Here is an 18,443-nt window from a genome sequence, read left to right as displayed (position 1 = left end):
CTGTAGGGAGAGAAAATGAATAACATTACAGGGGGGGGGGGGGGCAAAGAAAAAGCCACACTAAAATAAATACATACAGTGGGGTGTAGGATCTCCCCTGCTAAATGCCAGTTATTAGTCATGGACCCTTATTGGGGCCATTTGGTTCCATATGTACACTCTCAGTTACATTATTACCTCTATAAGAACTTAAAATGTAGAAATTGGGGAGGAATTTCATTTTGTTTGACTCTGTTCCACATTCATGAAATAATGTTTACTATAAAAATAGTAAGTTTTATCAATTTCTATTCATGTAAGAAAAGAGTTTGTTAAAGGGAAAGTGCACTTTTTTGGGAATTTTGCTCATTGTTCATAATCATTATAAAAGTCATGACGACGGATGTATTTTTGTTTTATGCATTCTAACTATTATTTAAATGTGATCAAAAGTATGCTTACAATGGAGCCTACAGGAGCTGCTCTATTCTGCCTATAAAGCCTTAAAAAAACATCCAAACACCCCCATTAAGGTTTTATATACATGATGTGAGTATATATGTCATGTAATAACAAGCTCATTTAGAATAAAATGTAATATTTACATATTTTGATCACTTTAAGAATACACAGCGCAATAATTTCAAAATCGCATCACGTTCGCTTTTTTTCAACATCACTGATTACTCACTGCAGACTTTATGAGAGCCAATAAACATAAAACATCACTTACTGTACAAATGTCTGCTGTCATTTGGATGCCAATTGATAGCATCTTGTTATATTAACATTTAGATAAAGAATTACTTATTATACTCGCAAAAAAAAGGAGGTGGAATCATGCGTCTTTTCGTGTAGCTTTCGCCATTCCCGGGTTAAACTGGATGTCAAAGTGTACCAACTTGTCGGAATAAATCCTTCGATCCAGGTGAGACGCATGATTAATGATCTACAGTAAACTTCTACGAGCAGGGAAGCAAGGAAACAGCAGACTACTCGATGATGTAAACATAGCAGTATAAACTGGTGATCACATCGCCGCTATAGTTTGTCTGCGTTAGCACTTATAAAAATGATTCTCGGGCGCGATACCGTGGCTGCCCACTGCTTTCCTCAACTCCCAGGGGGTGAACAAGAGGATGGGACAAATGCAGAGGACAGATTTCACCACACCTAGTGTGTGTGGGTGTGTGACAATCATTGATACTTTAACTTTAACTGAATAACAATATAACTAATACTTAGTTAATATTCAGGTCACAAAATGTAAATGGAGTATTGTTGGCGCTGTTTGGATTGTTGTTTGTTGTATTTTATGGCCGGAATTAACGACCTCCCATTGGCTTTTTTTTAAGCAGACTTTTATTTACAAACATTGTACAAGTTAGAATGCATTAAAAAAATAAAAAATAAAAAACATCCGTCATAAGTGTGCAGTTCCTCTCTAATGTCTTTTTTTGGGAAACAAATATTTTGTTCCTCTTGCCAGGTTATTGTCTTTTTGCCACTGTGGTTTTTGTTAAAACAGTGATTTATCCTGTGCTGAAAAGTCTCCATTAGAATATATATTATGACGTTTATCAATCATTATTATTGTGTCACTGCCTTTTATTTAACTTGTTTCCTGTGTTCTTCCCTCGTATTTGTACATGGTACGCAATTTAAAAGAAATGTTTAAAAGCCAGAAAAAGGGCATGTTTCTAGCTCGTGTTTATCTTAATCAACAATAAAACAGAGCATTTTTCTCTTGTTCGGTGGAAAGTTGTACATTAAGTTATACATTTATATCATGTAGCATGCTACTTTTGCCGTGAAGCAAGTAATGTACCTTGCTACAATTCTCTGGGGATAGCGTCACTAGTAGCTTAGCTACATTTGATCAAGAGTAACTTGTAGCTTAGCTTACTACTTTTTCAAAGTAGCTTACCCATCACTGATCTTAATACAAAATGTGGAGCCACTCCATAAGTTAATAATAATCACCACCATTGCGGCAAATAAACTGTATTCCTTAATATAGTATCATCATCACCTACTATTATCATTGGAGGACGAGGCTGAACACTAAGAGCAAGCATGGGCAGACATGCCAATAGCTAAGCTCGATAAAACAACACAAGATAGAGGTATTTAGTAAAGTTTAGCAAGTGCACATATAACAACGTTACAGTAGAAAGTAAGCAGATATTAACAGGAAATGAACAATCAGATTAATAAGAGTCCAGAGAGAAGATAATATAACAACTGTTGGTTTGTCAACATTGTCACGGTCAGTACCCGACACAAAAGAGGGAGGATCCATCCAAAATTAGTGGTGTTGATTCTAAGTTTAGTATCAGTTTATGATCGATATTAAGAATTGTATTTCCTCAAAATATTTTTTTTGTTTATGTATACAAATTCAGTGAATAATTACCCAGATAGTCGGTGATTTTTATTTGTAATCGTGTACTATTGACTATTGTATGTAATTTAAAAGAAAAAGGAAGTTTAGATATTGTGCTGATATTGTTAAATTGTCAATGGCACTCACCATAAATCGAGTGAAAAATGTACAGTTAATACATGAGATCGGTATCTGAATTGGTATCGGCTGACCATGACTGACGCGATTTCGACGTGCATTTTTGCGAATCACACTTTAAATTGAAATATTTTATTTGACATGCACAGCACATGCCAGAAAAAGGAAGTGAAAAAAGAAGAAGCAGTGACTTCTACTGTAAACAAACATGGATCTGTGCATTTTGGCTTGTCCGACGTTGTCACATAATTTAATTGTACATTTTTTTTCTGTTCGCTATTTTTGTTTTACCTCTCTTTTTGAAATGGAGCTGTTCTGTGCCCTCCATGTTGCGATATGTGCAGGTTGCAGCAAGTTTACATGTTGCAGGGGGGAACGTTTAGAGTGAGACACAGGATACAGGAAGTGATCGGGCTAGTGTGAGTGAGTCACCTGGAATTGTAACTGCATTGAAGTTGCCAATAAAGTACAAGTGAGCATCTATACTGCTCTAACCGTCCACTCTTTAAGGTTGGGAATATAACGGACTAATGTGAAACATGGTGGCAGCAGTAGTTGAACTTTGAGACTGCCGCGAACTTGAAGAGGCGCCGCTAACCTCGACACTCCAGACGATACTTTCGTTTTTGCTAGTCTGGGTTTAAAATCAAGAAAGTCAACATTATATAACGCTACTTCTGTACATGTTGAATTGGGGAAGACGGCAGCAAGACAATCGCTTCAGTCCAAGACTATTAAATTCAGTCCTCACTCCACCCCCGAAGTATAGCGGACAAAAAAGACATGCTCAGTAAAAATAACTTTGACCTAAATTTAGGCAGTTGTGTTTTCATGCGCTACAATCTGAATAAATATTGGCATCAACCATACGCCTCGATCGGAATTAAATTTTGATCCGAACGAGTGTGATCGGGTCAAAATATTCCGAATGACATGTTTACATGAAGCATTTTTTAGTCCGATTAATTGTGCTCCTGTGCACATAACTACTGGTTTAAACCACAAAAAATGGTTTTAAATGTTGATTAAAATCATCATTGTTCTGCTTCCACACTGAAATATTTAGTTTGAGAGGGTGTCAACAGGATAAAGTGTTATAAAATAAACTTTTTGCCCTAAAACAATCGTTTTATTTTGTGCTTTTAGCATTAGCAAGTAACACAAAGAGAACAGGTGTATTATTATTAGATGTGTACCATATATAGATACGCATTCTGCAGATCGATGCAGATCTATTCTTGCCTTTTGTGCATTTTTTCCCTTTAAAGCGAAGAAGGCTAAGCTGACAAGAAGAGAAAAGATGAGCGGGACAATAAAGAGATGTTTTTTTTTTGCATCAGCAGTTACACATCCCTTTTTTATTGCAGCAAGCTGGCACCTTCGGTGTGCTCCTTCTATTATTCATCTATTAGTTTTTTCCCCCTTTTTCATTTCTTGAAACATCTCGGTGCAGCAGCAGCGAGGCTATCGGCCTGCATTACGGCGTTAGCATCGAGCCGCTCCTGATGAATCTTTAAAGGAGATTGAAATATCGCAAGATGGCCAGATGGTGACTGATGCATCACAGAGATAGATGGCGCTAGGGATGGAATAATCACGAGCGTGCACGCCCTTAAGAAGCCTGGCGTTAACGAGGCTGCTGAGGTGAGAAGTTCACATCCTGGAGGATCCGCCTGGCAGAGCAGGCGTAAACTCTCCTCGGTCAGAGCTAATTAAGTAGAACCCGGTGGCCTAATTGGCGCTTTGTAAGCACTTAGGAGGGTTAAACCCCAGTCTGCTAGAGAGGGGGGTCCATCTTTTTGCACGAGCAAAACAGAATTTACAAAAGTGATACATCACTTTAATGTCTGACGTTATCGGGTAAGCGATGATTAAAAAAAAAAAGAAACGAGGACGACTCGCATATTATACTTTCTTGTGGTCGTCGACTTCCCAGCATAAGTCTGCAAGCTAGGAGAATGTGGTTTGTGTGCAAGCTGGAGGCTGCCAGTGAACGACCACGTTCCCTTAGCGCCCCCACCCCTCATGCGTCCATCGATCTGGAGTGACTCTGCAGGAGCCAGATGAAAACCACTCACTATGATTTATGAGACATCATCTCCAGGAGTGGGGCGTCGTCTGAGCCCCTCCCAGTCTGCGTGAAGGCCTAATAGGATCCCCTGGGTCCTAATGCCTGACCCTTTTGCAAAACAAGCTTGGCTGTTGCTCATACACACAGGGAAGAGGGGGTTTTAATTCAACAACAATATCATCGGGTTCATAAAAAAGTGAAAAAAAAAACACATTTCAATGTAATATTGTTAAAAGCTGGTAAAAAAAATAATGCAAGTAAAAATCCACAAAAGTGGCCCGTTTATGCACTAAAAAATAGTGCACAAATGGACTTATGTAAAAAAAAAAATTTTTTTAAATAATGAAAAATTCACACTTCACCTTTTTATCGTGTATGCAATCGCACCTTTTTTTATGCACTTTTAGCTGCCCCGGAAAAACAAGGAGCTAACAAACACATGATTTCAAACCAGTGAAAAAGACTCCAGACGTCAAGTCCTATATGTGGCTGAGGAGCTATAAGCAGCAATGATGACGATGTGCAAAGAGAAAGGAGGGAGGGGGGTGTCAAGCTGCGAAAAGCTAAAAAAAACTGAACAAAAGTGTGTGAGGAAGAAGACGACACCTTTGACTAAATGCAGCTGGTCTCAACTGGAAAAAGAAACATCAAGAGGAAAGGAGAATCACAGACGACATGGATAAAGTCTCTTTTTCTCTCTCTCTCTCACACACACAGTGTCCCACAGACATACATGTCCACAAGCTTCAAAAACTGCATTTCAACAAAAGCACACAGATCAGGCATATAATGACAATAATAGTGCACTTTTTTAGTTTTTCCCAAAGCATTTGTATGGACAAAAGTATTGATTCTTCCACACCAAACCCTCCCAAACATGAATGCAACCTGATTAGTGCACTGCAGGGGAACAGAAACAAAAACACCTTCCGTAAAATATTCCCAAAAGTCAGAAACAAAGTATTGGCTAAAGGTTTATGTTAAAAAGAAGAAATAACCACTTGATTAATTATTGACTCAATACTTGTGTCCACGTACGGCATCTGTAGAAAAAATTGATTCAGGAATACTTGCAGGATTTTGAAAGAACAGAAGGACTAGAAAAAAGATTTAGCAGACAATTTGCTAAGCCCCTCCCCTTTAAGAGCGACTGGCCAATCACCACTTAGACTTCAATGAATGCCGGTGTGTAGCATGCTTGGTGTGACTGATAGAGGCGGGGCTTAGCACAGAGTCAGCCATAGCTCCTCCCACCCAGCCTGCACTCACCATCCTCGGTCGGCACATAGACGTTGAGATAGAGGCAGTCCTCGCTCTGGTTCTGGATGTAGCCCGCCGCCACGTCCAGGTTGTCTGTGAACCACACGGGCAGCATGATCTCCGGCAGCACCCCGTGCACGTTTTGGGGGCAAACGGGTGCAAACTGGGTGGCATTGCGGATCTCCTGCCACGAGCCCGGGGCTTCGGGCGGCTGAAAGCGGCGGTCGCCGATTGGGGCGGTGGCGTAGGGCACGCCCAAATATTGCTCCACCGGGCCCAGGATTTCGTTGTTGAGGTCCTTCTTTATTCCTCGCAGTTTGCCGTAGTTGGTGGTGACCACAGGGTGCTTGGACGGGTCCACTTTTTGACTGAAGGCCAGGCTGAAGAGGGCAAGGCCCATCAAGCACCAGTCGGCCATGACGGACCTTTTTCTCTCTTCTTTGCTAGCAACTACAAATAAAAACATGGCTGCTGATGACGTGATCATCAAAAGGCAGCGGAGTCCAAAGCCGGTTGACTGAAGCGACACGCAGACGTTATAAAAAATACAAAAGGAGCTTCTCTGACCATGTGAAAGGAGAACATGGATGAGGGTGCTGAGGGCGCTGTAGAGGGTGGGCGGTCCTCTGCGGGGGCGCCAGGTCAGTGCGGAGGCAAGGCTTTTTCATTGGCTTCCACAGCCGTGGTCCCGTTATGGTCCATCCCCTTGCGACCTGTCATGTCCCGTCCTAGTGACGTCATCTACGTCAGCACCTGCACAGAGACAAGAGGCATCAAGTTTCACTACAGCTGGAATTCAAAATACAGGCAAAGCTTTTGACCACCTCCATTTTTCTCTTCGTGACGATTTCTGTTTTTTTTGCCTGGAAAAACACGAGCAATGACGTCACCAACTATTGTCCACAATTTTTAGTATCAATTTTTGTCAAGGATGCTGATGAATCGTTGCAGCCCTACAAATTAAAATAAACTATCAAGATTGATAGGCAAGTAAGGGTTATAATCTAATTACTAATTGATGCTTTAATTCAGTGGTTCTCAAACTTCTTTTCAGTGATGTACACCCTGTGAACATTTTTTTAAATTCAAGTACCCCCTAATCAGAGCAAAGCATTTTTGGTGGAAAAAAGGAGATAAAGAAGTAAAATACAGCACAATGTCATCAGTTTCTGATTTATTAAATTGTATAACAGTGCAAAATATTGCTCATTAGTAGTGGTCTTTCTTGAACTATTTGGAAAAAAAGATATAAAAATAACTAAAAACTTGTTGAAAAATAAACAAGTGAAGTGAAGTGAATTATGTTTATATAGCGCTTTTCTCTAGTGACTCAAAGCGCTTTACATAGTGAAACCCAATATCTAAGTTACATTTAAACCAGTGTGGGTGGCACTGGGAGCAGGTGGGTAAAGTGCCTTGCCCAAGGACACAACGGCAGTGACTAGAATGGCAGAAGCGGGAATTGAACCTGCAACCCTCAAGTTGCTGGCACGGACACTCTACCAACCGAGCTATGCCGCCCCAAGTGATTCAATTAAAAATAAAGATTTCTACACATAGAAGTAATCATCAACTTAAAGTGCCCTCTTTGGGGATTGTGATAGAGATCCATCTGGGTTCATGAACTTATTTCTAAACATTTCTTCACAAAAAAAGAAATCCATATCAAACATGTCCACAAAAAAATCTGGCTGTCAACACTGAATATTGCATTGTCGCATTTCTTTTCACAGTTTATGAACTTACAATCATATTTTGTTGAAGAATTATTCAATAAATATATTCATAAAGGATTTTGGAATTGTTTGCTATTTTTAGAATATTAAAAAAAAAATCTCACGTACCCCTTGGCATACCTTCAAGTACCCCCAGAGGTACGCATACCCCGATTTGCGAGCCACTGCTTTAATTGATCAGTGTGATCAAACAGTACATCTCTGAATTGAGAGTTCATTTTAGGGAAAATCATTTCGGTCGCAGTGCATTGTGAATACTGAGCATGAGCTGAAAATAAACCTTGCCACTGGGATTTGGTCATGTGACCTGGGAAACCCTCTCGCACTGTGCCGCCGCCACTGCATTTTCTTTAACGCATCACAGCACAGATTTGGAACGTGCACAAACTACTTTTTAAAGTACCAGTCGGCTTCCAAAAGTAAACCCCAGAGATGTCACAGACCTTGACTTAACTAACTGCTGGGTCAAAGGTCAAAAATGCCGTGCGAGGTTTGCGGCCTGGACAAGCCCTAATTGTGCACATGAATGAGCACCATTCATTTCATCTACAGAGCAAATCCTCATGTAAGACAACCAGTCACAAATGCATGGAGGGAGATTACACCGTCATCATAATACCATTGTTGGCCGGCGTTACGTAATGGACCACCAATCCCATGGGGGCTTTCTTTAAAATTTGAACGCTCTCTCTTTGGTTTATCGCTTGGCTTAAATCGCCAGGTTTAAAGCCGCCATTAAGCGTATAATTCCGTCACACTTAAGCAACTCTGTGCCCTTGTCTTCTCGCACTGCCAATAAAGCATTTTGCATTTGAAAGTCAAAAGTCCCATGGCTAGACATCAGATAATTAGAGCCCCAAAGACAATAGAGGGGCTCGTTCATGTCAAAATGATTACGTTCTCCTGTTGAGAAGCCATTAAAGCAGCATTGCTAATTCTGAGTGTTATTCTGACGCAGTATTTGTTCAGCCACATTAAACCCTGATTCCGATCTAACAAAGGTCTTAACTCATTCTCTTTCTATGCCACATCAGTGTGGAATGCACTCCCAACAGGTGTAAAAGTAAGTGCATCTCTATGTTCCTTCAAAACCGCTCTAAAACAACACCTCCAGGCAACTTCAACCCTTTACTAATACCCCCTCCATTCACATCCCATCTCCCCGGAATATGAATAATCAAATGTAAATAATCAAATGTACTTCAATCGTATATACTTGTTCTTATGCTATCTGAACTCACTATGTTCTCTGCTGGCTGTACATATCCTACCAAGTAAGACCTACACTGTTTCAATGTCCATTTCTCTGTTGATGCAATTGTTGATGACTGAAGTTCTGATATCAACCAAAGCTCCTCATCCCTCCCCCCGGATTGTAAATAATGTAAATAATTCATTGTATACACTATGATGATTAACCTGTGTGATGACTGTATTATGTTGATAGTATATATTTGGACCATGAATTGATTAACGTGGACCCCGACTTAAACAAGTTGAAAAACTTATTCGGGTGTTACCATTTATTGGTCAATTGTACGGAATATGTACTGAACTGTGCAATCTACTAATACAATTATTAATCAATCAATCAATCAATCAATCAATCAATCAAAGCCTAATGTCCTTGATGCATGGACATTGTTGTCCCCACATCTGAAATTCCCACCCTGTCATGGTGAAAAAAGCAGCAAAAGTGCCCCCTATGGAAGTATTATTGTAGCAAAATTATTTACAAGTGTGTAGTCCAATTTGTCTGTGATCCAATTCACGTGTCTGTGTGCTAATGTGTGTGTCTGTATATCGATCTGTGTGTTTACAATCAGAGCCATGTGTGTGCATTTTATGTGGGTCTGTATTATGAAAAAAAAAAAAAAAGCTGTCCATATTTCCTCCATTGGCGATATTTTTTACACAGGACTTTTGTAACATTCCTACCGAGTAAGAGTTGTCTGTCCGTGCAGCACTCCAAACTTGTAAAAAGACTTGTCTGTCTCTATCTTTACCTTGCCTTTCCTTATACTCACCACTAGTGGCCTATTTTGGAAATGTACTCAATTCATCTGTGTCACTGCTGTATGTTTGATCTTACTAGAACAGATAGTGACTAAAACCAAGACAATAGGCAGGATTTCTTACTTCAAGCTGACTTATGTCCTACACATTAAGAATATTACAAAAATTGTTTTTTTATCGTCTTAAAAACATGGCCAGAGTCCGCCGGTTTCTCTCTCAGGCCAACACGGAGGTTTCTGGTTTTCCCAAAAATAACCAGGGGTGTGAGCACATTACACCAGTTTTAAAGTTGCTGCATCGGCACCCCATCCACTTCAGGGTCGATTTTAAAGTTCTATAAGTTTTTAAACGTCTCAATGGCCTTGCACCTTCTTTTTTATTTGGCCTGCTTTTTCCGTATCAACCCTGGCTAATCCTGAGATCCTCTGGCACTGTCCTTTTAGCTTTACCAAATACCAGAACAAAAATCAACGGTGAGGCGACATTTAGGCACTTTGGCCCCCATCTGTGGGATAGCTTGTCAAAGAGCCTCAGGACTGCAGAGACCGTTGATTTTATTATTATTTATTTTCTAAAAAGGTTACAGAGTCACTGTTTTATTTGTGCTCTTTACTGATCATTTTAAACTCTTGTACTTTTTTGTTTTTTTATTATTATATCATGTTATTTTCTTTTTTATCTATTGCTATTATTGGTCACGGCGCGGATTCGAACCCAGGATTCTCCCCCAGCTGATTCCCACACTCCTTCTGACAGCATGCCAGTACACACCCCTGCACCACGCCCACGCTTCGCCGCAGCTGCAGGATGCCTGTCATCAGAGTAGCTGGCAGTAACCAGAAGGACAGTATAAAATCCAGTCACTCCTTGGATCCTGCGCCGGAACGTCGTTAACTCTTGTAGTAAGCATATACGCCTCTGGCTTCCCTCTCATTGTCCTCGCCTCCTTTTGTCTTTTGCCTTTTGCCTCATTGACTTGTCCCTTGTCCTCCTTGCAGTTGCCTCCCTCGATCCTCGATCACTCGCCTGGACTCTGACCTTGTTTGCTTGCCGCCAGCCCTCGACCTCCTGCCTGTCCCCGGATCTTCCTTGTGCCTACCCCTCCTTGACCAGACGAAGGTTTCATTCAACACGCATGTACAACATCCTCTTGTTTTATTCACATGGTTAACTTTACACTTAACCCTGCGACCAACACTTAGAGTACCATACACATCCCACACAATCATCAAAGGTTACAATAAACTTGGTAACCTTAAGTCTTTCATGGTGTCGTCCTCTTCCAGTCCTCACGTACATAACAATTATTACTACTATCACTTGCTTAATATTATAGTATGTGTGTGTTTTCTTCATTTCTTTCTTTTTTCCCCTGTAAAGCAATTTGTGTTGCCACTTGCCTATGTATACAAATAGATATAAATAAAGTTTGATTTTAAGTTTGATTTTAATGTATGAAAATTAAGACAACTTTTTGGTGAATAATTTTGCCAAGAACTGAATTATTATAAACAGTGGTGTATTAAATGTAGGTACCACTGTGTGTGCCCTGTGCTTGGTTGGAGACCAGTTTAGAGTTAGGCTCCAGCTCGGCCGTGGCCCTAATGGGGACAAGCAGTACAGAAAATGGATGGATGGAAACTTGTCAAGAGTGGTCAAAGACTCAAGCTTAGCTGTGATGCCAGGCAACCTGCAGAATTTGCGGGTGCATCTGAGTGTTTAATTGGCTCATTTTGGAGGCCGTAATTGATCCAGCGTGTGTGTGCACTCGCATCGGAGAAGAAGGTGGGGGGGCTTAAGTGATTGATGATGCAGAGGGTAGAGAGATGAAGCCCAAGCTTTGGACACAGAAGCTGCCAGGAAAAGACTCATCTGAAGTAGGGGGTGATTATGATCTTTTCCACACACCGTTGCACTTTGCAGCCTGTCCTGCATTGCTCCACGAAACCATGCACCATGGTTGTTTGAGTCCGTTGGGTAAAGATGACGTTTAGAGGATCACTCCCTCTGTTTGGCTTTGTGCATCGTAATAAATCCGACGTAATGCAAGCTTGATCGCAGAGAGGGTTTACGATCTTGCATCATTATATTTATTTCATTCACACTAATCACAGGAGGACTCTTGGCTGGTCCAGTAATATTTTAGGGTATTGATATAGGTCATGGATGTCCAAAGTGTGGTCCACAGCACATTTAGAATTGTATTGGCCCTCTGCATACTGTATAAACTGGGCAGCACAGTGGAAGAAGGGTTAATGCGTCTTCCTCACAATGAGAAAGTCCTGGGTTCGATACTGCGCTCAATCCTGCGCTCGGAATCTTTCTGTGTGGAGTTTGCATGTTCTCCCCGTGACTGTGTTGGTTCCCTCCGAGTACTCCGGCTTCCTCCCACTTCCAAAAACATGCACCCGGGGATAGGTTGACTGGCAACACTAAATTTGCTCAAGTGTGTGAATGTGAGTGTGAATGTTGTCTGTCTATCTGTGTTGAGGTGGCGACTTGTCCAGGGTGTACTACCCTTCCGCCTGAATGCAGCTGAGATAGGCTCCAGCGACCCCAAAAGGGATAAGCGGTAGACAATAGATGGATGGATACTGTATAAATTAAACTTTCCCTTATTATCAGGATATATACAGTAATGTTGCTTGGTACAAGTCCTGTGATCCAGACGTGTACCGTAATTATCTGAAAGGACTCAGACAACTGACTCTCCTTGCGTCCCAGGAACACACCTAATTTTTTCCATGAAAAACGACACATTGTGTTTAAAATCCCAGCAACTAGTACGGATACACACATTCATTGACAGTGATTCAATTGAATCAGACACGAAATAATTAATCAAATCTGTCAGCGACAAATTCCTTTGACAATAGGAAAAAAAAAATTTCCGGACATAGAAGGAACATGACCGCTTCTGCGCAACCAGTGACTGCCGAGCAACAGGGAGAGAAAAACAGCGCGAGTAAAGACTAAACACTAACTTCCTCAATTTGCAAAGTGGACCTTACTTTTCACGGCAGTACGAAAGCCCGTAAAGCAGAGACTTGTCGGACAGCTGGAGGATGCAGTCTCTGACTTACCTTGATAAAATAGTTAGCTTGTTCGCTAGCAAGCGGACTACATCAAAAGTTAACTGCAAACCCCTTTTCCATATGAGTTGGGAAATTGTGTTAGATGTAAATATAGACAGTGGACAGTGGCAGTGGACAGGTACCGACAGGCCAAGCGGTGTGCAGCTTCAGCGGTCGCGGAGGCAAAAACTCGGACATGGGAGGAGTTCGGGGAAGCCATGGAAAACGACTTCCGGACGGCTTCGAAGCGATTCTGGACCACCCTACGCCGCCTCAGGAAGGGGAAGCAGTGCACTATCAACACCGTGTATGGTGCGGATGGTGTTCTGCTGACCTCAACTGCGGATGTTGTGGATAGGTGGAAGGAATACTTCGAAGACCTCCTCAATCCCACCAACACGTCTTCCTATGAGGAAGCAGTGCCTGGGGAATCTGTGGTGGACTCTCCTATTTCTGGGGCTGAGGTCGCTGAGGTAGTTAAAAAGCTCCTCGGTGGCAAGGCCCCAGGGTGGACGAGATCCGCCCGGAGTTTCTTAAGGCTCTGGATGCTGTGGGGCTGTCTTGGTTGACAAGACTTTGCAGCATCGCGTGGACATCGGGGCGGTACATCTGGATTGGCAGACCGGGGTGGTGGTTCCTCTGTTTAAGAAGGGGGACCGGAGGGTGTGTTCCAACTATCGTGGGATCACACTCCTCAGCCTTCCCGGTAAGGTTTATTCAGGTGTACTGGAGAGGAGGCTACGTCGGATAGTCGAACCTCGGATTCAGGAGGAACAGTGTGGTTTTCGTCCTGGTCGTGGAACTGTGGACCAGCTCTATACTCTCGGCAGGGTTCTTGAGGGTACATGGGAGTTTGCCCAACCAGTCTACATGTGCTTTGTGGACTTGGAGAAGGCATTCGACCGTGTCCCTCGGGAAGTCCTGTGGGGAGTGCTCAGAAAGTATGGGGTGTCGGACTGTCTTATTGTGGCGGTCCGTTCCCTGTACGATCAGTGCCAGAGCTTGGTCCGCATTGCCGGCAGTAAGTCGAACACATTTCCAGTGAGGGTTGGACTCCGCCAAGGCTGTCCTTTGTCACCGATTCTGTTCATAACTTTTATGGACAGAATTTCTAGGCGCAGTCAAGGCGTTGAGGGGTTCCGGTTTAGTAACCGCAGGAATTAGGTCTCTGCTTTTTGCAGATGATGTGGTCCTGATGGCTTCATCTGACCGGGATCTTCAGCTCTCGCTGGATCGGTTCGCAGCCGAGTGTGAAGCGACCGGAATGAGAATCAGCACCTCCAAGTCCGAGTCCATGGTTCTCGCCCGGAAAAGGGTGGAATGCCATCTCCGGGTTGGGGAGGAGACCCTGCCCCAAGTGGAGGAGTTCAAGTACCTAGGAGTCTTGTTCACGAGTGGGGGAAGAGTGGATCGTGAGATCGACAGGCGGATCGGTGCGGCGTCTTCAGTAATGCGGACGTTGTACCGGTCCGTTGTGGTGAAGAAGGAGCTGAGCCGGAAGGCAAAGCTCTCAATTTACCGGTCGATCTACGTTCCCATCCTCACCTATGGTCATGAGCTTTGGGTCATGACCGAAAGGATAAGATCACGGGTACAAGCGGCCGAAATGAGTTTCCTCCGCCGGGTGGCGGGGCTCTCCCTTAGAGATAGGGTGAGAAGCTCTGCCATCCGGGAGGAACTCAAAGTAAAGCCGCTGCTCCTTCACATCGAGAGGAGCTAGATGAGGTGGTTCGGGCATCTGGTCAGGATGCCACCCGAACGCCTCCCTAGGGAGGTGTTTAGGACACGTCCAACCGGTAGGAGGCCACGGGGAAGACCCAGGACACGTTGGGAAGACTATGTCTCCCAGCTGGCCTGGGAACGCCTCGGGATCCCCCAGGAAGAGCTAGACGAAGTGGCTGGGGAGAGGGAAGTCTGGGTTTCCCTGCTTAGGCTGTTGCCCCCGCGACCCGACCTCGGATAAGCGGAAGATGATGGATGGATGGATGTAAATATAAACGGAATGCAATGATTTGCAAATCATTTTCAACCCATATTCAGTTGAATCCACTACAAAGACAACATATTTGTTGTTCAAACTGATTAACAGTTTTTTTGTGCAAATAATCATTACTTTAGAATTTAATGCCAGCAACACGTGACAAAGATGTTGGGAAAGGTGGCAATAAATACTGATAAAGTTGAGGAATGCTCATCAAACACTTATTTGGAACATCCCACAGGTGTGCGGGCTATATGGGAACAGGTGGCTGCCATGATTAGTATAAAAAAAGCTTCCCAAAAAATGCTCAGTCTTTCATAAGAAAGGATGGGGCGTGGTAGTCAAACAGTTTAAGAACAACGTTTCTAAAAGTGCAATTGCAAGAAATTTAGGGATTTCAACATCTACGGTCCATAATATCATCAAAAGGTTCAGAGAATCTGGAGAAATCACTCCACGAAAGCGGCATGGCCGGAAACTAACATTGAATGACCGTGACCTTCAATCCCTCAGACGACACTATCAAAAACCGAAATCAATCTCTAAAGGATATCACCACATGGGCTCAGGAACACTTCAGAAAAACACTGTCACTAAATACAGTTTGTCGCTACATCTGTAAGTGCAAGTTAAAACTCTCCTATGCAAAGCGAAAGCCATTTATCAACAACATCCAGAAACGCCGCCGGCTTCTCTGGGCCCGAGATCATCTAAAATGGACTGATTAAAAGTGGAAAAGTGTTCTGTGGTCTGACGAGTCCACATTTCAAATTGTTTTTGGAAATATTCGACATTGTGTCGGGAAGCGAACCATCCAGACTGTTATTGACACAAAGTTCAAAATCCAGAATCTGTGATGGTATGAGGGTGCATTAGTGCGGGCACAAATGCTGAAAGGTACATACAGGTTTTGGAACAACATATGCTGCCATTTAAGCGCCGTCTTTTTCATGGACGCTCCTGCTTATTTCAGCAAAACAATGCCAAGCCACATTCAGCACGTGTTACAACAGTGTGGCTTCGTAAAAAAATAGTGAGGGTACTTTCCTGGCCCGCCTGCAGTCCAGACCTGTCTCCTATCGAAAATGTGTGGCGCAATATTAGGCATAAAATACGACAGCGGAGACCCCGGACTGTTGAACGACTGAAGCTCTAAATAAAACAAGAATGGGAAAGAATCACACTTTCAATGCTTCAACAATTAGTTTCCTCAGTTCCCAAATGTTTATTGAGGGTTGTTAAAAGAAAAGGTGATGTAACACAGTAGTGAACATGCCCTTTTCCAACTACTTTGGCACGTGTTGCAGCCATGAAATTCAAAATTAATTATTATTTGCAAAAAAGAATAAAGTTTAAGAGTTTGAACATTAAATATCTTGTCTTTGTTGTGCATTCAATTGAATATGGAAAGGATTTGCAAATCGTTATATTCCGTTTATATTAACATCTAACACAATTTACCAACTCTTATGGAAACAAGGTTTGTATCTTACTGAGGAGAGTTGACCACAGTTGTCCAAACGTTTTCATTTCATACAGAAAAATTTAAGTATCGACATTTTTGGCATCATCTTATTAGAGTCTGAATACCACGGACAATTAGGCTTTGTGTAAACTTTGAATTTGTGTGTACTATTAGTGGGCGTGTTGCAGGTGATCAACTAAAACTGCATGTACAAGTTCAGAAGTATTTAAAAATGAGGAGTTTGTGTGTGCCATGGAGATCTATTTACTGCACACCCATTGCATCATACGATTCCAACCTGGGGTGTTTTGTAATGCTGTGAAAATGCAGTGCACAAACATAATTTATACAATCTTTTCTGGGATATATAGAAGTACAGTCTAGACAACAAACCTATTTTTAGCACGCGTAATCGTGATATACCAAAGAAGACATAATATTATTATAAAATAAACACTATTAAAAATAACACCAGCAGACACCACAACAAATCAATTGAATCACAATAGTTGTAATCAGCCAGTAGTTATAAAATTGTTAAATGACAATACTGATCAGACGATAGGTCTAATATTTTAGTTTATGACGGTCCAAATATGTTGACACGCACACAGACAGAGATTTGTATCTCCATCATCGATCGTAGCAGTGATCGCCTCCTCACAATGGCCGTGGCACAGCCATCCGTGCATAAATGCGCCAGTTTGCACATACATTCATAACGTGCTATATAAAGCCGCAAAAACAGTTTCAGGCTTGATAAATCATGAACTTGCAGAAAAGAATGCTAAATGGATTGTGCTTGCTATTTTCATACATTATCAGGTTGGCAAATGTTTAAGTACACAATATAAAATCAGGGTCTTTTTGTGTATTAAAGATGCTCAAATATATGCTCAGTTATCTTTACAAAACATCCACATCTTAGCTTTGTGTTAAACTTGACCCAACAATATACAGTACATCCTCGTCTGTTCACGTTCGGGCATTCCCACCCCCGCATATGTGCAGACTTCTTTGTTTTCTGATTAAAATGGGAAATAATGAGTTGTTGTTTTTTCCCTAATGGTAACGCGACTAGAAGGTGGTCTGATGGCGCTATGTCCAGGAGTAAAAGATTGATTTTACATCCTGGTGCTTGTCCGGACTCCGGGATGCAGAAAGGAATAAAGTGCCTTCTTTATTAGGGAAAACGCAGGTAGCACCAAAAAAACTAAAATGTGCAGCTGGGAATTGCACAGAGAGTAAACAAGCGTATAGTATGAAGCGCAAAACAAATGACCCAGGGCAGGAAAAACCAGCATCCCCAGGGACTGCTGAGGGAGCCAATGCTCAAACCAGAGGGATGAAGGAAAACAGGAAATGGAATGAAAAACAAGAGCGCTGGTCAGGAAACAAAACAAATTACAAAAAACTCGTCAAAACTTTCATGTGAGATCAACACATTTGTTGCTATTAATTACGACAGACTCCCAAGGTAATTCACTCAAAAATGTTCCAGCAGGAAGATGCTTTGACAAGACATGTTTGGTTTTGTTTGTGTATACTAGTGGTTCTCAAATGGGGGTACGCGTACCCCTGGGGGTACTTGAAGGTATGCCAAGGGGTACGTGAGATATCTTAAAAAAATATTCTAAAAAATAGCAACAATTCAAAAATCCTTTATAAATATATTTAATGAATAATACTTCAACAAAATATGAATGTAATTTCATAAACAGTGGAAAAAACAAAAAACAATGCAATATTCAGTGTTGACAGCTAGATTTTTTGTGGACATGTTCCATAATTCTTTTTTTGTTAAGAAATGTTAAGAATGAAGTTGATGAATCCAGATGGCTCTGTATTACAATCCCCAAAGAGGGCACTTTAAGTTGATGATTACTTCTATGTGTAGAAATCTTTATTTATAATTGAATCACTTGTTTATTTTTCAACAAGTGCTGTATTTTACTTCTTTATCTCTTTTTTTCAACCAAAAATGCTTTGATCTGATTAGGGGGTACTTGAATTAAAGAAATGTTCACAGGGGGTATATCACTGAATAAAGGTTGAGAACCACTGGTGTATACTGTATGCTTGTTGATTGTTTCTTAAAACTGAATTTAAAATACGTTCTATAACTGAGAGGCATACTTGCCAACCTTGAGACCTCCGATTTCCGGAGGTGGGTGGTGGTGTGGGGAGCGAGGTTGGGGGCGTGGTTAAGAGGGGAGGAGTATATTTACAGTGAGAATTTACCAAGTCAAGTATTCCACATATGAAAGCTTCTTCTCCTTCACACCCAGAAAAACCTCCGTCCATAGGAGTGAATGAGGCACAATGTCTGCGATGGAT

At 41.9% G+C, this 18,443-nt stretch overlaps 1 protein-coding gene across 2 annotated transcripts in view; it reads right to left on the bottom strand.

Annotated features, from left to right (window-relative positions):
* The window catches only part of LOC133560351 (neuroligin-2-like), a 304,784-nt gene that overhangs the window by 191,122 nt on the left and 95,219 nt on the right, over window positions 1–18,443 (bottom strand). For both annotated transcript variants that reach the window (XM_061912802.1, XM_061912801.1), the window contains exon 2: window positions 5,844–6,587. In XM_061912802.1, the coding sequence (XP_061768786.1) occupies window positions 5,844–6,321 (478 nt within the window). In that variant the 5' untranslated portion in view covers window positions 6,322–6,587. The remainder of the gene's footprint in view (window positions 1–5,843; window positions 6,588–18,443) is intronic.

The sequence above is a fragment of the Nerophis ophidion genome, linkage group LG10 (assembly GCF_033978795.1).
Source record: "Nerophis ophidion isolate RoL-2023_Sa linkage group LG10, RoL_Noph_v1.0, whole genome shotgun sequence".
NCBI lineage: Eukaryota > Metazoa > Chordata > Actinopteri > Syngnathiformes > Syngnathidae > Nerophis > Nerophis ophidion.
This window is presented reverse-complemented; position numbering and strand designations above follow the sequence as displayed.